Raw genomic sequence first — 21,144 nt, forward strand, 5'->3', positions numbered from 1 at the left:
TAATAATATTAGAGTTGCAATATAATTGTATGAAAAATGTGAATTTTCAATGTAGCATTACCTTCATTTATATACAAAGTTCAGTACTCTCCTTCTCTTGTCTATTTCAAGCTTCATTACCCAACACCAAAATCCATTTCTTTCTCCCTACTGTGAAGGAGCAACAGAGTTCATATACAGAATCCCGAATAGATGGGAGCTGAAGAGGCAGGGAGAACAGCTATGGAGACAATGGAGAAAGAAAGTATGGAGAACAATGAGAAACATGTGACAGACAGTGATCCTAAGATTAACTACAGAGGATGGAAGGCCATGCCCTTTATCATAGGTAAGGAATGAAAATCTTGTTCATCCTAAATGCTTTCTGTGTGTGGTATTTTTATTTTTAGTCTTACCTTTTGAATGACTTGTATGTCTAATTTGCAGGAAATGAAACTTTTGAGAAATTGGGAGCCATTGGCACCTTAGCCAACCTCTTGGTCTATCTCACCACTGTATTCAACCTCAAGAACATCACAGCCACAAATACAATCAACATCTTCAGTGGCAGCACCAACTTTGCTACCATCATAGGTGCCTTCTTATCAGACACCTACTTTGGTCGCTACAAGACAATAGGATTCTGCACATTCACTTCATTTTTGGTACAACTTCAAGGCTCATACCTTGCCATGACAACATTCCTCGCACAATTTCATGAAATTTCATCACCAAATATCTAATATTTTCTCACAAAACACACCGTTTACAGAAAAACTCATACATCTACATCAATTACTTGTATAATAGTAATTTAATAGACATCAGGCTTGAGCCTTTAGCCAAGTGGTACATACTCGAGCCTTTGTAATTGTTTCACCTGCATCTAAACAGGGATTGCTTGTGATACAACTTACAGCAGTATTTAAGAATCTGCATCCACCTCACTGTGGGAAGGAGAGCAAAACATGCAGAGGACCAACTGCAGGGCAAATGGGTTTTCTATTGGCTGGATTTGGTTTGCTTCTGGTGGGTGCTGCTGGGGTCAGACCGTGTAACTTGGCATTTGGAGCTGATCAGTTCAATCCCAAAACAGATTCAGGGAAGAAAGGGATCAACAGCTTCTTCAATTGGTACTTTTTTACCTTCACTTTTGCCCAGATGGTCTCTTTAACACTAATTGTGTATGTACAGTCAAATGTTAGCTGGGCAATAGGGTTGGGAATTCCTGCTGCCTTGATGTTCATATCTTGTATAGTGTACTTCATGGGGGCCAAAATTTATGTCAAGGTTAAACCAAGTGGGAGCCCCATCACTAGTATTGTGCAAGTTTTAGTTGTTGCAATCAAGAAAAGGAATTTAAAACTACCTGCAGAACATCCAACGATTTCCCTCTTCAACTATGTGCCTCCCAAGAGCATTAACTCTAGCCTCCCTTACACGTTTCAATTCAGGTAACTCATCAAGCTTAACTTTTTACTTCAGCAATTTTTTATTCATAGTTGGCTTCCCAAGTAGTAAGGATTATTTGTTTTGGCAACATGTTTTCTGCTTTCATTTATTTTTTTCATAAATATTATAAAGTTTTCTGATTATTTGTGAAATGGAAGTATATGTGTATGTGTGTATATATCAAACAAGTCCTCAGTTTCTAACTGAAATGAGAGTTTCATGAATAGATCATTGGAGAAAGCAGCAATTGTGACTCCAGAGGATAAAATAAACCCAGATGGATCTGCAGCAGATCCATGGAACCTTTGCAGCATACAGCAAGTGGAGGAGGTAAAATGTGTGACGAGAGTATTACCTATATGGTTATCAGCCATTCTGTACCACATAGTTATTGTCCAAAATCACACCCTTCTTGTGTTTCAAGCCCTTCAATCTGATAGGCGTTTTGGACACAGTAACTTCAAAATCCCCGGTGCCTCCTACAATGTGTTCTTGATGTTGAGCATGACCTTGTGGCTACCAATCTATGATAGAATAGTGGTCCCTTTTCTCCGTAGACGCACTGGAAAAGAGGGTGGCATCACACTCCTCCAGAGGATGGGAGTTGGCATTTTTCTCTCTGCACTATGCATGCTAGTAGCTGCAGTTGTTGAAGAGCATAGGAGAAATTTGGCTCTGACCAACCCTATAGGAGTGCAACCAAGAAAAGGTGCTATTTCATCTATGTCAGGTCTATTGTTAATTCCTCAGTTAGCCCTTGCAGGTCTATCTGAGTCATTTACTGCGGTTGGACAAGTTGAATTATACTATAAACAATTCCCTGAAAACATGAGAAGCATTGCAGGGTCACTTTTCTACTGTGGCATGGCAGGGTCCAGTTATTTAAGCACTCTTCTGATTACAATTGTTCACAATACCAGCGCCAAATCTGCATCGGGGAATTGGTTACCTGAAGATCTTAACAAGGGGAGATTGGATTTGTTTTATTACATGATTGCTGCTATAGAAATCATGAATTTGGGTTACTTCATACTGTGTTCAAAATGGTTCAAGTACAAGGAAAATGATAGCAGTAGCCTTGAACTCAAGGAACTGCCCAAACAATCTGAAACATCCACTATTGGTGTTTAATGACCAAGTTAATTAATGAATAATTATAATTATAATTATATTAATAGTAATAGGTAGAATATCAAGTGGTGATCTTTTTAGACAAAATTGGATCAAGGTTCTATGCATGCTTCTTTTTAGAAGAATTATATTTTGCTCTTAATTTTATTATGATTAACGTGCCATAATATTTTTGGTTTGCATGAGTATTTTGTTTCGAAAATAATTCTTACTGGGATACCGTGGAAATTTGTATGGATAAATTTTCAAACAAAATTCCAATTTATGATTGATTGTTAAGAACTCTTTAAAAGTCAATTATATATCCTCTCTCTTAAAATAAGGGTAAGGACGGTTTGACACCTATAATTTGTTTACACTCAAGTTTTAACTTTATAAATTATTAGTTTATTTATATTTATTACTTTTATTTTAATATAATATTTTATTATAACAAACAGTCAAGGAATCAATAATTCAATTGTAAAAGTTAATTATTTGATTTATAAACATATATACGTGATACTTTACAAAGTAAATCACTTTAAATAGACATTATGGACTTTAATATATCTAAATATGTCATTTTTTCTATATTAAATACTTTATTTTATATCTGTTGCAATTATATCAAGGACTTGTATAATGATGAAGGTCAAATAATACACATTTTAACTACTTTTAATCTGTTCTTTTGATAAAATATAATTAATTTATTTAATTATTTATGAAGGTTTAACTTATAGGTAAAGAATATTTGCTTGAGAGAACATTTAAATGCTTGAGTGATAGTTCTTTTTTTTCAAGTTGGAAGTTAGAAACTTGGGCAAAAGAGTGGTTATGAAGTGACTTGTTATAACTTGAGTGGAGAAAAACTCAAGAATAATGAATATTTTTATTAAGTTATCACTTAGATGTTGTAAGACACAACAATATGATCTTCCAATCAAGTGGCATTACATTGTTCGTTTTAGCCAAAAAAAACTCCAATACAAATTTTATTATTAATGATAACTGAAAATGTTTATGAATGATACATGTAGGAGATATATTTTAGGACACAAGTTTAAAATTATATATGAACTATTATTTGAATGTAATAATAACTATATGAACATATATTATAGAGATATTGTGGTTTTATTGAATATAATATTATGATTGCATTTTATATAATCCAATATAGTTTTATTGAATAACTATATGAACTTATATATATATTTATATATGAATAAAAGTTGAAAATATATGGTTTAAAAGTTGTACTTGAAAGAGAATAATATGATAGTTGATTAAAAAAAATAACTTACTATTAAATAAGGAAAATTTAGATAAAACATAAGCAGGTTCATTCGGTTTGCTTAAGATATGATACCAATACAATTTTTTTCTTAAAACATATAAATGGATCCTTTATGTAAGGGTCAGAAAAATAGTCTTAGAGAGTGATACAATTAAAATAATATCTGAATATTTTATTATTAAAGTTAAAAGAGTATATAAATAGAAATTCAGTTATTCATGTTTTATTTTAAAAATAATCACCATCTCTCTAAAAACTCTTTTTTCCTTTCCTCTTCCTTCTCTTTAAGATCCTGACTACCTCGCTCATTAGTTTGACGATCGCAGTCCACCATCAAACTACTGATAGTGAATACTAAGACTGTCCAATCATAATCTTTAATAGAGTAAGTTCATTTTTGCTCTTCTCTATGAATCAAATTTTGAACTTGTTAGGTTTGTCTCTGCATAGGCTTTGCATGTGACTCTTTTAGCTTCATGCTTAATCTCTGTTAGCTCAAGGTCCTAGTGGTATAATTAGATTTTTTATCAGGACTTTGTGGTGCAGGTTAGGCTACTCTTGAGCTTTTGGTAGTTTGGAGCTCTTATGGAGCATCTGCTTATGTTCAGGTAAGGGAAGTTAGTTTAAATTTTCAATAGAATCTTAGGCTAGAAGATCTAGATATGAGATGATGTGGTCACCAGTTCAAATTTTGGTTTGCAGGATTTATTGTTTATGAGTAATGTAGTATTATTTGAAATAAGATATGAAAAATGTTGATTTTGATATAAATGATTTATGGTAGAAGATTTTGTTTAAATCTGAAAACTTAGTTGATTTGTATAGTTGATTAGTGCAAGTTACTTTTGAAATGAATAAGTTGTTGAAATTGTTTTTGTTTGACCCTGAATGATGAAATTTGGCATAATTATGTAGATTTTTCTGCATATCTCGTTCAAGTAAGAATATAATGGAAAAAAGAGGTGTTCTCAGATTCCTTCTCACTCAAGCGAATAAATTCTCTCTCGAGCGAGATCTAGAATGAAATTATGGGTACTCTTGGATTGAATCTCGCTAAAACGATAAATTCTCAAATAATTATCTCAAATTAAAAACTATAAAGATATTTTTAATGTCGTGAAACAAAAATCATCTCAATTTTGATTCAAGCCATACAAATATTGTACAAATTATATGAATTTTAAAAAATCCTATAAAAGAATAGCAAAGTTAGTCTTATAATTAAGTCATTATTTTAGTTTTAAAAAATATACACAGTCATATTATTTCTTAAAAATAAAGAAAATTTGAAATGCATATTTGAAATGTCAAATAATTTTCTAAAATTAAACTACTTATCATCACTTTAATAGTTAAATATATGTATTTAACTCGCAGTTTGAACTAATAAAAATAGATTACACTTTTAAAAGCTTTTATTTTTGTTTTGTTCACTTTCAGATATATGAAAAGTGTTTTACATGAAGTCTATGGTAACACTCTATTTTTCTTGCATTCAAAGTCTGAGTGAAGAGTTTAACACAGAAAGAGTGAGAGTATACAGTGTGGTTGAGTCAAAAGACAAGAAGAAAGTTTTATAGAGAGATATGGAAATTGTTTTACACAAAATGAAAGAAAAAAAAAAGGTAATTCTTCTCTTCCTTGTCAACTATATTTTGATAATGTTAAAAATACTATAAAAGAATAATATGTTTCCAAATTAAGAGCATAGTTAAATATGAATTACTCACGTAATAAAAGGTCGTTTATAATTAATTACAATTATTTTAGCTTTTATAATGATATAAAAAATAAATAATTAAAAATAATAAATATTTTTTCTAATAAAATAACCTCTATTCATTTTTTCTTTTTTTCCTTTTTTTCTTCTCTTAATTATTTTCCCTGTTTTTTATCTCTCTAACAGGTGGGACCCTAGGGTTTTTTAGTTGCACCCACTTCCAGAAATTTGAATAAACAAAGATGCATTAAATTCAGCTGGCAGATGAAAAAGGGCAATCCAATTTCTCATTGTCTTCAATGATGAAAGATGATAGAGTCAAAAGATTTCTAGAAGAAAGAGAAACATAAATTGACTCGTTGACTTAGTAGCTCTGAATCATCCTTATCACATTAAATCCAAAGACATTTTCTGAATATAGTTATAATAAAACGAATCTATGTTTAAGATAATTTACAAAAGTAATTAAAATAGTTTTTAGATTTGTTACATTTAAAAAATTTAGTTCTATAATATTAAGACGGTTATATTATATTAAAAATCAAAGCAATATAATTTTAACTAATATAGTTCGAAAGTAAATTGAGTTAAATTGTAAAATTATATGTGTTTGCGCTCAGATTTGTATACTGAGTGACCAAGAGCCCAAAGACTGCATTAATGATGTTATTAATAAATAATTAAGTCTTAACATTTCATAAATAATGATTAAGAAGTAATTATTACTACAAAATTTCATAGTAACGACCTCAAACAAAGACAATTGTCCTAAAATCATTGTTATAGACAACAATAAATTTATAATTAATTTTTGTTTTAAATAACAGTTGACCATCGTGTTAATTTGGTTCTCAAATAACGACGATAGTCCTATGAACTGTCGTTATACGTACTGTACTGCTTTTAACTCTTACGTGTCCAGTTTCTCTCATTTTCACTTTTTCACTTTGCGTGTTTTCGTTCTTCTTTCTTCACTTTGTGCATCCACTATCGCTCCTTCTTCATCTTCACTATTCATTGTCGCTCCTTCACCTATCGTACCTTCGCTCCACTGCCACCACCACGAGTCCTTCGCTAGCACCACCTCCTCCCTGTGCATCTCTCCTCTGCACGCTGCCAATACCTCCACACACGGACATCCGCACGCCTCCAACACCTCTCTACAGCGCCATACCTCTTTTTCACCTCACCTAACCACCACGTCGGATCACTTACTATCATCGCATCAGACATCTCACTGCCACCCACGCCGGACTGCACCTGCAACTCCACTATAGAAGGTTAGTATTTTTATTGGTTAGGATTTTAAATTTTTTAATAAATATTTGAATGTATGTGTTGATTAGTTAATAGTTTAGGGTTTGTGGAAACTTAATTTAGTGGATATTTGATGTCTTGGCATTGAGGAGAAGAATGATAGATTTGGAGTTGGCCAAAATTAGCACGAAGAAACTTTAAACGGTCATAACTTCTAACGAAGAAATCGGATGGAGACACAAAAAAAAGGAAAAAGTTGCTTGAAACGAGGTAATGAATCACGTAGCCGATTCCGAAAGGGATTGGGGTCCTCCAAAAATCCATCATTTACTATTATTTTTTTTAATTTTTAAGTATTATTTAGGTATTTTGAGGTTTTAGTTCTCATACTTACACTTGTCAGAAAATTCTAAAATTTTGCATGATGTTTTCTAGTATAAATTATAAATTTATCAAACCATCATGATTATATTACATTCACAAATTTATTACTCATACATTACATAATGTTATGTGTGTGTTCTAACATGAAATCTTATTATTTCAGTGTTTATTTTTAACATGTTGTGTTGATTGGGAGGAGAAGTACAAATGTAAAGAAACTCACTTGGATGCATATTAAGGTAATCATGTATAACACTTTAGAATGACAAAACTTTTTCATATATTTATAGAATTTTTTGTAAATTTTCATATTTAAATTGTGATATTACATGCATTATTGTTTTGAAAATTTGATACTTTATGCAAAAATAATAATAATTATTTTTTTTAAAATACACTTATAACAACGATTTCATTTGAAAACCCTTTTTAAGAACCAATCAAAACATTATAACAACGATTCCTACTAAAACCATTATTATAATTATTTTTTTAAATTTTTTCGATAATTTTTTACACATATTATTAATATGATTTATATACAACTAATTTATAACGATACCGTAATAAGTTTTGAGAATCATTTTTATATAATATTTTTAACCATGAACTTTTATATGCAGTAGTAAAACATCTATTTAAACCTAATATTGATTTGTGCATCGGAGTTTTATTATAGATATTCCTGTCTCAAGAGATCGAGACCACGGAGAGACAAGAAATCCGATATCACCAAGAGATGAAAAAACCAAAAAGATCAAGAGACTAAGAAAATATCTATCCCTACAAACCTTCCAGAAAACACCAAGAAACTAAGAAAATACTACCTTTGAGAAACAAGAGTCATTATTGCTCACCGAGTGCCCTTACTCGTCAAACATTATCTTGTTCATATTGGTTTTTATTGCTTCTCATAATGCACGGATGCTGACACTACATCCACACTTTCAATGTGGGACAAAAATGGTGATTACAAAGTCAACAGTTAGGTTTCATCATACACTGAACAAGTATTTTAAGTGCTACTTTGTGTTCTTACCTTAATCATTCTTTATAATATGGGTCAAACAATTTCTCTAACAAACCCACCAAATTATAACTAGTTTTGATGTCTTTTAGAATATATGGCCATCTTTAAATGTCTAGGAGGAGATAATGATTATTGCATGCTTTTTTTCTGACATTTTCTTTCTTCTTGTATCAACTTTTTATTTTTATCTTTTCAGTTCTTTCACTTCTTACATTCCAGAAATATAATATGCTCCTATGTTTATAAAAAGGAGAAGCTATCGAAAATCTAAGCATTGTTTCTATTCCATGGTCACTATTTTGCAGGGTTCCAAGGAAGACTCTGATTCGTATCAACTGGATACAAATGAAAATTTCTATGCATAATCCATAATAAGACGTACCTGCTGTGTCAAGAAATGCCAACACACATTATTCATAAAATTCTTTTTAATAAAATGTTTATCATCACTTAAGTCCCATTAAATATTCTCACTCTTAATATATTCATCTTAATATATTCAGTTTGATGTAAATTCTAACTATTCATAAAAAAATCAAATTATTCATAAAAACACACGCTACAATAAAACCATGAAATAAAAACCAATTTTTAGATAAAAAATAATTAGTTGCAATAGTAACTAAATTAGATATCATTTTAGAAACTAAAAAAAATTGGTTTCTAAATTAGTTTCTATTATTGTTAAATAGTTTCTAAACTAGTATCTAATTAGCAACCAATATTTTAACTATCAATTATATAGTTTCTAAATTTGGTAACAAAAATCTTGGTTGCTAATTAGATATCCATTTAAAAACTATCTAACAATAATATAAACTAATTTAGAAACCAATCTTATTTTTAGTTTCTAAAATGGTCTCTAATTTAATTACTGTTGCAACTAATTATTTTGGTCTCTAAAAATTGATTTTTATTTTATAATTTTCTTATAATGACTGTAATTTACTTTCTATTTCATTATTTTCTTGTAGTGATTGTAATTTGCAATATACTACTTAGTAGGCGGTTTACTAATATTTCACAGTAGTTAAATATCTTATTATATAAAATAAGAGTATGTAATTTATGTCATAACATCTATTAAACATGTCGGGATTGGTCTCTTTATATTGTAAATTAGTTAAAAAAATATAGTAATATTTTTTACCCAATTAAAAATTTATTAATAATAGATAGTACAATTTATAAAACTAAAATTATGTCTTTTAACCGGAAGAATTGTTAAAAGTATTTGATTGACCATTAAAATAGCATTGTTGAATTTTTAATATTGAGATACTTAGTAGATATTTTTTGAAATTTGTATTAATAAAGGATCAAATTGAATAAAAAAAATTAATAGGACAAAAATGTAATTAATAATGATCATAATAATAATAATAATAATAATTATTAATAAAAATTGTGTCATATTACTAGTGTTAAGAAAAAAGAAGTTTGTTTTGTGTGAAATGGTTGAAAAGACTTAGAAAATAGTTTTAGAATAGAAGTGATATATTATTAAAGTGAAAATAGTAATAAATAGGAAGACCACAAGTCTCATTTTAAAAAATCATCATCTCTTTAAACTTTTTTTTTTCTTCTATCTTCTCTCTAACTTTTTGAATCCCTACGTCATCAAACTGATTATCGGCGTTCATCATTGGATTCTTATAAGTGAATACTACAAGACTGCCTGATCAGATTAGATACAGTAAGTTCATTTTTGTTTCTTCTTCTTTTGAGTCAGTTTTGAACTTATTAACTTACCTTTGGTATAGGCATTTCATGTGGTGTATCTAACTTCAAGATTAGTTATGAGTCCTAGATCGTTAGATCTTTGATCAGGACTTTGTGATATAGGTTAAGCTACCCTTGGGCTTGTAGGATTTGAGCTTTTTGTAAAGGAAGCTGATTTTAATTTTCAATAGAACCAATCTCAAGTTTTCTTGCATAATTGTTTGTTGTTGAGTAAAGTAGTGCATTATTAAAAATGGTTGATTTTGTGTATTTTGTATAGTATATGTTGTTTTGATCTTAATGAGTTATCAATGGTATTTCATTTGAGATTGAAAGTGTTGAATGGTAGTATAATTTGACTTGAATTGCATTATGAATTCTACTTAAGTGTAAGACTGTATGTTATTGTTTTGTAGATATGAATGATTGGAAATTGGTTTAGAAATAATGAATATATATGTTGACAGAGTATCTCTATCATCTTAAGAAAAGAAGTATCATTTTAATGTTGTAAGTTTATAAAAATATAAGTTTTCAATGTAATTTTTGGTGAAAAATGTTAAGGAGATAAGTTGTTGGGAAACTTTCTACTGCATATCTCGCTCAAGCTAGTATGAGAGAGTGAGTTCCATACCTATTTTTGCTCAAGCGAAAATAGGATGAAAAATAAGGTGTCCATTTTCGCTTGAGCGAGAATCCCGCGGTATTCTTGCTCAAGCGAAAATGGGGTGAATTTGGGGTGTTCTCGGATCCCTTTTCACTTAAGCGAGAGGATTTTCGTCATTTTTGCTGAAGCAAGATTATTTTCGCTCAAGTTAAAAAACTTAAATTTTAAGATTTGCTTCTATGTTTTTTGTTTTATTATTGTTTATTGTTTTTAACTATTTTCTATGTGAATTTTAATTATATAGTTAATTTGAAAATCCTTTAATTTTTATGTGTTTTATGTAAATTTTTGGGTTGTTTACTTTTAAGCTTTGATGTGATTAAATGGTGTGATTTTGAATAATGTAAGATGTGAAATATGAAATTATAATTGAGACATAGTATTTTCAGGAAAGAAAATATCGTATTGAGATTGTTAGGAGAGTGTATTGATTTATGAGTGCTCTGTGAAAGAGATGATTCTGATTCTACAGGTATAATGAAATAATATAGATGAAGTTATTAAGGTGATGAGAGTCGAAGGAGGTTCATATTGTTGAAGATGGATGAAGTCTCTTCTCTACCTAGTGTTAGTGTGTGTTTGATGTAGAAAATAGCTAGTTTGTTTTGAAGTTTGTAATAGGTTTAAATGATCTTGTATGTAGGCTTGTGGTTGTGTAAGGTTGCCTTTTGCTACTTGATCTATCCTAGATGCCTAACCAAGCCTAGATCAAGCACATGAAGTGGTTAAAAGTCTTTTCAAAAGCTTTTTAGAGTTTTCTCCTAAAATCAGGATACCACACAAAAATTAATCTGTTTCTCTGTAAAAGAACAGGTTTATTCTTTGGTCTGCTGAAAGGATTTTCGAAAGTTAGTTAGGGCACCAAAGGTACAACTCAGACAGTTATTTCAGTTAGCTGAGTTGGCAGTTTTCACAAAATAAATCTGTTAAGTTTAAAACTGAATCTGTTGTTTTCATAACAGCTTTTCAACTGTTTTTTGAAAAGAAGTTAGAAACTGTTTTCTATATAAAGAAAAGTCTCTCTCACATGAAAGGATGCTGAACAATTACGTTTTTGACAGAGATCAAACATTTTCTATGTGAGAAGAAGGATTGAAAGTTTTTTTAAAAGGTTTTCCAAAGGAATTTTCAAGTGTGCTTGTTCTAGGAAACCTTTGATCTTGGTGAAGGTGTTGGTGCAGTTCTGCAACAAATTGAACTACTGGTTTTGAGTTCTTGCATCTTCTTTTCAGGTGTAATATTTCCTTTATTCTGGTTTGTAAAGGTGTAAGTGTTAGTCACTCCTTGATAGGGTTTCTTGGAGTGCAAGGTGTGCTGAAATAGGGTTTTTCAGCATTGGTTGTATTGTTCTTGTAGTGTCCAAGAACTGCTGTGTGTGTAAGTGATTGGTACTGTTTTTAGTGTATTCCACCTTGGGGTAAGGTGAAACTGGATGTAGCTCTGTATGAGTGAACCAATATAAAAACTTGCGTGCCTTTTCTTCTCATCCCTGCACTCATTTCTGGTTTTGCTTAATTCTGTCAAGAACTAAATCTGTTCTTTACCAATATAAAAACTTGCGTGCCTTTTCTTCTCATCCCTGCACTCATTTCTGGTTTTGCTTAATTCTGTCAAGAACTAAATCTGTTCTTTTGAAATTGAATCTATTAATTCTGGGTTTAAATAAAAATTGTTCTTCCTGATTTGTTAAAGCTCTCTGATCATAAACAAGGCAGTTGTATATGATGTTGTAACTGATCTGTGAACAAATAGTCTATTCATTAAAACCTGAGAAAGATTCATTCTCATTAAAACCTTGTGTTGAATGAATGTGATTGATTGCTTAGCATAGCTGTATTCTTCATACTCATAAAATCCAACTAAGTTATAACCCTCTGTTGATTACAATTTTAATTTGAACAAATTCAAATTGTATTAGACTGCTCTGAAGAATCAATCCGTTTCATGTAAAAACAATCTGTTCTTTTGCCTCTGATATACTGAAAATTGTGTGTTCTTGCGAAAATTTTATAAGCTCAATTCACCCCTCCCCTCTTGAACTTAGACTCTAATAGACCCAACACATATGACTTTGTTTGTGATTTGAAAAATAATCTGGCTTGACAGCTCATATGAATTAACCTTGTCATATGAGGTGATTTGATGTTGAGATTATATATTATGCGCATGGTTGTGTGGATTCACATCGAGTAGTATAACAGATGCAGGTATTTGAATGTTAATTTCAATACACGAGTCTTTCATAAGTATAGTCAAGTGTTTCTGTGTTAGTGGGTCAGTAAGTCTGACATGAGAAAGATTAACTATAAATTTGTATAGACACTTGATTTCTTTTTGAAATGTATGAGGATTGATGAATTTAAGCTTGTTAATTAAAGTTACATCTTATTAGAAGTTTTAAAAATGGCTAACTTACTTTGTTGTTTGTGTTGTGTTTTTTTTTTTTTATGTGATGATTGTGTTTTTACACAAAAAAAGATTATGTTTAAGGTGATAGAACTTCACTCAGCGAAAGGAGCATTTGATGTTTTGTTTGTATATTTTGTTTTAACATATGTAAATATTTATTTTTGATAATAGAATGCAAGATGTAGTATTTAGATGTAATAAATAAGGATGTTACAACTGTGTTAAGCTCAATGAAGTTGAAGGCTTTGTGTTAAATTTGTAACATATTTTATGATGCAGCCAAAGGGGATAAGTGGTGTGTACACTTGATGAAACAATGAACTATACTTACAAAAAGGAAAAGGCTCAAAAGGAATAACCTCGTAGGCTTTTTGTCCCTCCAGAGTTTATCATCTCCAAAATTCTGGCTTGTCAGTCTGAGGATGATGATTGCTCCTAAAATTGTGAATTGGAAAAGTTTTTGACACTTTCTCCATCACAAAGAGTGCCTATAGCCTCCATGTTAACCATATATTTCAGGAATGGCATGGCCCACATAGTGAAGAATCTCATAATAGGTTGAAAGGACAAATGCATACTTGTGATATACCATTATTGCTGCACTCCCATCTTTTCTGCCATTATTCTTTTCGGCTTCTAGCAAATGGATATGGATACTCATTCATCCAAACCACCTTCTTTTCCTTCTGGATTCAGGGCTTCACAAACTATACTTTAACTATTAGTATTTGAACCACAAATACATTATCTCTTATCCTACTCTCCTGCTTCTAATTGTAGAAACAGTGATAGAGAGATCCCAACTTTTAGCTTTTGTGCAAATCACTCCAAATTTACCAATGCATTCACTTCCCTTTCATCAAAAGGTTTCAAAGGGGCTTAACTCGTTTATATATTAAGAAAAAACGTAACTAAATTAACTCATATATAGTTGACAAAAAAAGTACATCAATCTGTTTTAAACTACTTGTTTAGGAGCCAAACAAATATAATCCAACTCAGGGAAACCTAGCTTGATGGGTTAAGTTAGCTCAACTAAATTATAAAAAAATAGAAGAAAAAAGTACTACCTTTTATAAATCATTTAGAGAATTCAATCTTAAAAACCCAAATTAAGTGAATTAAAAATAAGAAGAGAAAGAGTTAGGTGAAGAAATTCAGCTCATAGTCACTTTGACCCAAAGTTAAGTAAACAACCTCATTTGAACTTTTTTACCAACCCAAACAATTAGTGACCAAATTAACTCAACTCGTATGACATGACACCTCTATCACCATAGAAAGTTACAATAATGCACTATATTGTTAAAATACTCTCCTCACCTTAAAATATCAGCATTCAATTTTTTGTTTTGAACAAGGTGTTTATCTCCATGACACAATCTATGGATAGTTCTTCAATTCCAACTTGTTCTGTTTAATTTCCAAAAGAGAAAGAAACTGAGGAGGTATATAGATAGAAATGAGTTCAGAAGCATAGAATACAAGGATGAATTTCTCACAGTTCTTGGCATCATGAAATTGTGGAGAAAACGTGGGAGGTAGAGTGATAACTAACAGGAAACAAGATCACATAAATTGACCTCACAAAACTCGAAACAGACGGCAGAGTAAAAAGGACATTAAAGTTGAACATGTGTAATCATTACATTATATTCTTCTCAGCAACACTAGAATGTAACTCTTTACAGTATAACTATGCAAATATATGATAAGCATATTCAAACTGTGTATGCTTGCTGAATTGTGTCTATGTCAAGTCCCTTCAATCTCACAACTGATTCTACATGACCTTTTAGTGTATGGAGTTCTCTCAACCTGCATACAATCACTAGGAAATAAATAACTGCGGTTTATAGAAAATAAATTTATCCATATAAGACTTTAGTATAAGTATTTATCCTAAAACAAAAAGATGAAATTCTTAACTCATATCTTAGGAGAATTAGTGGGAGTAGTTGTTGTTGTTTTGGTTATTGTTGTTCCACACTTCAAAACATTTTTTGCAGCTTATATTCAACTTGCATGGAGCATCTAAAGCTCCAAACTTTTGCAAATATTTTTAGATATAATTATGCAGTTGTATGCCTGCATTGCATATGGTATATATCCCCTTGAAATCGTGAATGCAATATTCTGATATTTATCCCCACCTTAATTCCTTAGAAATAAAAACAATTACCTTGCAATTTCAGCTCTCCTTTTAGCTTCTTCGGCCATTTGATTGAGTTCATTGACATGTGTGCGCTCATTGAACTTGCTGTCAGGTGGTTGTAATCCATGCAATGTTCTTTGCGCATGTGCCCATTGAAGTTCACGTTGTTCCTTCCCAAAGTCCTTTTGCCTTGTGAATGCAATCTACAAGACAGTGAAATCCATAAGCATAGAGCAAGAACTAAAACCAGCCTCGGGTTAATCACTCAATAAAACAAGCTCTGCTCACCCTTTGCTCAATGACAAGATCCCATGCCCTACCGCTGAGAGCATAGCGAATTAAAAATTTAATGATATCAAGTGGGATATAGAATATTATGTTATATAACCATATAACACCAGCCCAACCCCAACCTATTCCTTCAATTGCAGCAAAGCTCCAGTTAGCATATACTGCAATCAAAGTGGCAATCTGCACAAAACAACAAATCCATCACCAAACTTATTGCGATAAAAAAATGTACAGCAGAATTAAATGGTTTTGTGGCTTACCAGTTGAGCAACTATAAAAGCAACCACCAGCAATAAACCAGGACGCTCAACATATGACCAACCTCGTGATCGAGTTACAAATATAAGAGCCTGACTAATAGTGCTCACTTGAAGATAGATTGCAGACGCAAGTTTTCGAAAATCATGCTGAGCAGTTTTTTCAAGAGTTGAGACTCCAAAAACTTGCTGAAAATGAAAATATAGCAGACAAGATGAATAAATCAACTAGCCATCCAAAACAGCCAAACGAAGAATCTAGGTAGGTAATGAGTGAACATTGATTCAAATAAATAGGAAACATTAGATCATAACATTAATGAGTCCTAGCTAACATTGCTGCCATAAAGGGTGAAACAACGTTCACATATGTCACGATGAATTCAGATATGAAACTGAAATCATAGAAGACATACTGGGAAAAAATCTGTTTTGTATGCTGCCCAAAAGAATATGACTGTCATCATCGCCAAGTAACTTCCAAGCACAACACCAGTAGTAAATATCTCAGCTAGCTTCCAGCTATCTGGCAGAGGAGATGGTTTTACACGATCTTTAGAAATTGTCATAATAGTTCCTGCAATGTTAAATAAACATTAGTCACCAATAAAACTCAAGGTCACATACATTGAAGCATGATGCAGGAGATAGGCAACAGGAAAGAATGACAAAGAAAAGAAACAACGAACCATCATTTAGGATGGCGATAATAAGCACCATAAAGGGTGGAAAGTCAAACTTCCATATAAGAGCCAGCAACATGAAACCAAGCTGTAAGCATGTCAAACATGTAGAACATAGCAAAACAAAATTAGACCCATCTCATCGTTACATCATCCAAAATGGCATGCCAGGTAGAAAATTAAACCTGGAGTTGCAAAATGACCTACCACAATACGAATTGTAATTGAGACTGCATAAATCTGCATGATAGAAGTAATATTGATCAAATGTAAGTATAATAAACAGATTATGACAAGCGAGATGACCAAAACAAAAATATTTCCCAAACACTAATGTACGGTATAGAGGATCATAGCAGTAGAAGTAACAATGATATAGATGATTTAACAGGGGGAAGCTGTTGAGTAACAGTAATTAAATAGCTCACTGTATAATTTTTCATTCTCTGAAAGATAGCTCGGCTGGTCAAAACAGCACTAATAATAACACTTAGGCCCGGTTCTGTTAGAACAATATCAGATGCACTACGAGCTGCATCAGTAGCATCAGCGACAGCTATACCAATGTCTGCCTTCTTGAGAGCAGGTGCATCATTCACTCCATCACCAGTCATTCCACAAATATGTTTCCTAGCTTGCAAGCGTTTCACAATCTCATACTTGTGCTCTGACCAAATATACAAACCAACTAATATGAGCAAAGAATCATATAATACCAAATTACTACAATTACCAATTAACCTTCCATCCACCACATGTCAACAATAAGCAAACCAATAAATTGCAATGACAACACAGAAGCATACCAGGAAATACACCAGCAAATCCATCAGCCTTTTCTATTAGCTCATCAATTGGTAAGGCAGCAATGGATTCATCTTTGTCCTGTCCAAGCAAAGCTGATGAAGGATACATATTGGTACCCATTCCCAAGCGACGGCCTGTTTCCTTTCCTATAGCTAGCTGATCCCCTAATAGAAAAAGGAAGATACATAATTGAGTATTGGGAGGAGAAAACGGGGTTCATAATTTCATACAAGCATTATATTGTTGGCCATTTTCAGAAATAAAAACCTTTACTTTAAATGTACAAGTTAATTTCCAAAGATACCATACCATGGATTACAAATTCTTTCAGTACATAACAAAGATAATCAGATTGCGGTTTGTCAACCCATCTAAAGCAAAATCTTTCACCTACTTGTACGAATATGTAAATTTAAGTTCCATAATAACTCAGACCAATAATGTCCACAAAAAAAGAAAATAATTCTGATCAATAAGTAACAAGTTTGGTGAATAACAAGCAAGATAAATCAGGATTGTCAACATTCACGGGACTAAGATCACATCTGCTGCTTATATAATACAACAGCTTATTTCCAGTCCTTATTAAACTTGTTACATAGGCTATAAAGAATTATGATTTCATTATCATAACACAAGCAAAGCAAAGGTGTTCACTATGTTATGTTACAGACCTGTAATCATTTTGACATTTACTCCAAGGTTTAGTGCCCTCCGTATTGTTTCTGCACTATCATGCCTAGGTGGGTCAAAGAGAGACAGAAGGCCAACAAATTGCCATGGACCTCCAGCACTCTCTTTCCTTCCATCTGGAACTTCCTGTATAAAAAAATGAAGAAGCCTAAATTAACGTTTCCAACTTAAAACATTAGTATAAAAAGGCACCGATTGATTAAGCAATAAATTAATTACTTGGTATGCTACAGCAAGAGATCGTAAACCACGCTCTGCAAACTTGTCTATCACTGAATGAACTCTACGTTCAATCTCTGGCTTATTGTGTGCAAGATTCAGGATCTAAATATCATGAACAGATCACATCACAATGATAATACACAAGACCAACTGTTAATATAAAACTACACAAACAATGTTGCCAAATTACCTGTTCCGGTGCACCTTTGCTTACTCTATGCATTTTACCGTCATGATCAAGATAAGTCAATGCAGTCCGCTTATCAGTAGGATTGAAAGGAAGAAAATGTACTTCTTGTATACCAGCGCGTGCCTTAAGTGGCAGTAAGTTAAAAAAGAAAAAAGCTAGTCAGCTTGAATTTAGAAAGATGTGTCAATGTGCACGTTATAGTTGCAGGCTTGAAGCTAAAAAATATGCCTCAAGAGGAATGCAAGGGAATAATAAATGTATGAATATGACTAACCTCCTTTGGGTCAGCTAACATCCCAACTATGGCTGTATCAATTGCATCTTGATTCTCAAGCCTTGAAGCTCGGGCAGCCATCAAAATAACAGTATCTGGATCCACTCCTTTTGCAAAAACCTTGATTAAAATCAAAATTTATCAGAACAAGTGGATATCAAACACAAAAATAACCAACAAATAACACCATTCAGCCATTAATCATCCAACCTCAACTAGATTTTTGTCAACAGTAAGCTTATTTAGTGTCAGAGTCCCAGTCTTATCACTACAAAGCACATCCATGCCTGCCATTTCTTCAATGGCTGTCATCCTCTTTGTGATAGCCCCCTGCAGACATTATCTCCATTAGTTTTTACCTGCATATGTCCACCCAAACCCAAGGTGCTAAACCAAAAGAACCAGACTGACCTGCTGAGATAGCCTGTGAGAACCAATGGCCATGGTCACAGACAAAACTGTGGGCATGGCAATTGGAATTCCTCCGATCAGAAGTACAAGGAGGTTATCAATTCCAGGACGATAGGGTCTATCTTGGATGGGATACATAACAATAATCTCGATAACCATCCCAATTGCAATTGAACATATGCAAAAGTTCCCAATTGCAGTCAAGACCTGAAAAAGGAGCAAAAGAATATAACAATGAAATCTGAAATTCTATACAATTAATATCAGTAAGATTGCAAGGGAGGAGTGAAAAGTTACATTCTCTCATAAGTTACCTTTTGAAAGTGACCCACTTGATTTGTGGTATCAACAAGATGAGCAGCTTTCCCAAAGAATGTATGAACACCAGTAGCAATGACAACAGCTTCAATCTCTCCCTGTTTGCAGGTTGAACCAGAGTATACTCCATCACCAGGACCCTTTGTCACTGGAAGTGATTCACCTGTAAGTGCAGACTGAAAAGCACAAAACACAAAGGAAAAAGAGGATAATTGACCAATTAGGCATGTGGAGGATTCAAAGAACAAATAGTATGTGATAGATATTTAAAAATAATAATAAAAATAATAAACAAATAACCCACTTGATCAATTTTCAAAGGATCCCCTTCAAGAAGCCGAGCATCTGCTGGAATAATATCTCCGAGCTTGATGCTGATTATATCACCAGGAACTAGGACAGCAGCATCTTGCTCATTCCACCTACCATCTCTAAGAACCTTTACAAACACATTTATGAGAAAAGAAACTATAAAAGGAAAAAGAAAGACAAAATTCCTTTCAGATGCAAACTGGACCAATAAGAATATGGAATCCACACACCCAGGCAATATTGAGATAAAACAAAAGAAAGACAGAGTTGATACCTTCGCTTTTGGAGCGAGCCGAGCCATGAGAGCTGCTGCAGCATTACCAGCATTGTTCTCCTCGATGAAACTGATGGTTGAATTGATGACAAGCAATGTAATGATACCCACAAAGTCTTGCCAATCAGGAGCTTTCCCCTGCACAATTTTTCAAGGAACAAGTCCGAAGAATCAACCTACAAACTCATTCATTGCCAATATAAAGTCTCAAAAGCTAAGTTCACTCACCCCTCCATTTGCAAGCGCAATTGCCATTATAGCAGCAGCCTCCATAACCCATGATAGAGGATTCCACATAAATCCCAAAAACTTCAAAAATTTGCTCTCCTGAAAAGTACTCCAGAAGACAATTCACCATAAAAATTCAATTTTGGAAGTGTGATTTAATGAATGAAAAAAAAACAGAGAGAGAGAGAGTACTCTCTTCTCTTCAAGCTTGTTGTGACCAAAAATGGTAAGCCTCTCCTCAGCAGCTTCACTGCTGAGACCTTCCCTGCTACATCTCAGATTCTCCAAAACCTCCTCAATGGGTATGTTCTCCTGCATTCACAAAGTAAATAAAAATAAAGTCCCATCAGTGAAAAAAAAAAAGGCCAAGAAAGACTCAACAAGCAACAAAACAGAGATAGAGTGATTCAGATCTGTGTTAATGTTACCAAATCCACAGTTTCCTTCAACACAGCCTCCAGCACTTGGGACTTGTCCCCCATCCTGGGTTTCTTCTTCTTCTTCTCTGTGTATCTCTATAGCTACCAACTTTGCTCTCACTAGCAAAACCGTTCAGAAATCAAGAGTTAGCTTGCGTGCCTGAAGAAGTGCACCAACCGAAAGAGTTGGCACTAAGTACAAGTAAATAAAAAAAGTGTGCAAACTGCAAGAGCGTATGGTATGGTTATAGGTAGGAGTAGACAACCTAACTATGACCCCGAAGTTTGGGATCCAAGATTGAAACGATGTACAACAACAACTACTCTTCACAACACAGAAAAGCACAAACACAAACTCCTATGGATTGCATATGCATGTGAAAGAAACCATGTTAGAGTTGCAGCAGTATTAGTAGTACACACATACATTACATACTTAGAGCCACTTGCTAGGTAACATACTCACAGTCACATCTTTATTTATCTCTGCCTATCCTTCCCTTTACATTTTTTTCTTCTTCAAATTTTGCTTTTTGAATGAGATAATGTTTCAAGAAAATATAAAAGTTATCTAATT

At 32.6% G+C, this 21,144-nt stretch overlaps 2 protein-coding genes and 1 long non-coding RNA gene across 5 annotated transcripts; 2 read left to right on the forward strand and 1 right to left on the reverse strand.

Annotated features, from left to right (window-relative positions):
• Positions 1 to 38: 38 nt before the first annotated feature.
• On the forward strand, positions 39 to 2,600 carry LOC137807802 (protein NRT1/ PTR FAMILY 2.9). The gene is made up of 4 exons (XM_068608603.1): positions 39 to 328; positions 427 to 644; positions 874 to 1,433; positions 1,659 to 2,600. The coding sequence occupies exons 1-4, from the start codon at positions 193 to 195 to the stop codon at positions 2,560 to 2,562; spliced, it is 1,818 nt and encodes a 605-aa protein (XP_068464704.1). The 5' UTR covers positions 39 to 192; the 3' UTR covers positions 2,563 to 2,600.
• A 4,373-nt stretch (positions 2,601 to 6,973) lies between these two features.
• On the forward strand, positions 6,974 to 8,735 carry LOC137805934 (uncharacterized). The gene is made up of 3 exons (XR_011080281.2): positions 6,974 to 7,091; positions 7,369 to 7,444; positions 8,541 to 8,735. It is a non-coding gene; the product is annotated as an uncharacterized LOC137805934 (long non-coding RNA).
• Positions 8,736 to 14,464: 5,729 nt separating this feature from the next.
• Positions 14,465 to 21,136, reverse strand: LOC137807803 (ATPase 11, plasma membrane-type). Of its 3 annotated transcripts, none has more exons than XM_068608607.2 (22): positions 21,034 to 21,136; positions 20,577 to 20,687; positions 20,341 to 20,460; positions 20,149 to 20,247; positions 19,921 to 20,058; positions 19,639 to 19,773; positions 19,331 to 19,510; positions 19,017 to 19,223; positions 18,816 to 18,935; positions 18,606 to 18,725; positions 18,332 to 18,454; positions 18,139 to 18,243; positions 17,901 to 18,045; positions 17,226 to 17,390; positions 16,848 to 17,086; positions 16,627 to 16,659; positions 16,426 to 16,507; positions 16,153 to 16,313; positions 15,740 to 15,925; positions 15,477 to 15,659; positions 15,216 to 15,391; positions 14,465 to 14,851 (listed from the first exon to the last, which is right to left on the reverse strand). In XM_068608607.2, the coding sequence occupies exons 2-22, from the start codon at positions 20,628 to 20,630 to the stop codon at positions 14,755 to 14,757; spliced, it is 2,868 nt and encodes a 955-aa protein (XP_068464708.2). In that variant the 5' UTR covers positions 20,631 to 20,687; positions 21,034 to 21,136; the 3' UTR covers positions 14,465 to 14,754. The 3 variants fall into 3 exon arrangements, with proteins under 3 accessions (XP_068464708.2, XP_068464706.2, XP_068464705.2); XM_068608605.2 differs by having other exon boundaries at positions 20,995 to 21,098; XM_068608604.2 differs by having other exon boundaries at positions 20,834 to 21,082.
• Positions 21,137 to 21,144: the final 8 nt, after the last annotated feature.

Source organism: Phaseolus vulgaris, chromosome 3, assembly GCF_051622355.1.
Source record: "Phaseolus vulgaris cultivar YP4 chromosome 3, ASM5162235v1, whole genome shotgun sequence".
In the NCBI taxonomy this organism is placed as follows: domain Eukaryota; kingdom Viridiplantae; phylum Streptophyta; class Magnoliopsida; order Fabales; family Fabaceae; genus Phaseolus; species Phaseolus vulgaris.

Excerpts from the sequence above, each read along its gene's own strand:
- LOC137807802 (XM_068608603.1), top strand. The coding sequence starts at position 193 with ATGGGAGCTGAAGAGGCAGGGAGAACAGCTATGGAGACAATGGAGAAA. Across the intron at positions 329-426 it reads GGCCATGCCCTTTATCATAG|GAAATGAAACTTTTGAGAAA; the intron begins GTAAGGAATGAA and ends TCTAATTTGCAG. Across the intron at positions 1,434-1,658 it reads CCTTACACGTTTCAATTCAG|ATCATTGGAGAAAGCAGCAA; the intron begins GTAACTCATCAA and ends TTTCATGAATAG.
- LOC137807803 (XM_068608607.2), bottom strand. The coding sequence starts at position 20,630 with ATGGGGGACAAGTCCCAAGTGCTGGAGGCTGTGTTGAAGGAAACTGTG. Across the intron at positions 20,461-20,576 it reads TGAAGGAAACTGTGGATTTG|GAGAACATACCCATTGAGGA; the intron begins GTAACATTAACA and ends TTGTGAATGCAG. Across the intron at positions 18,046-18,138 it reads CTCTTGCTGTAGCATACCAA|GAAGTTCCAGATGGAAGGAA; the intron begins GTAATTAATTTA and ends TTTTTTATACAG.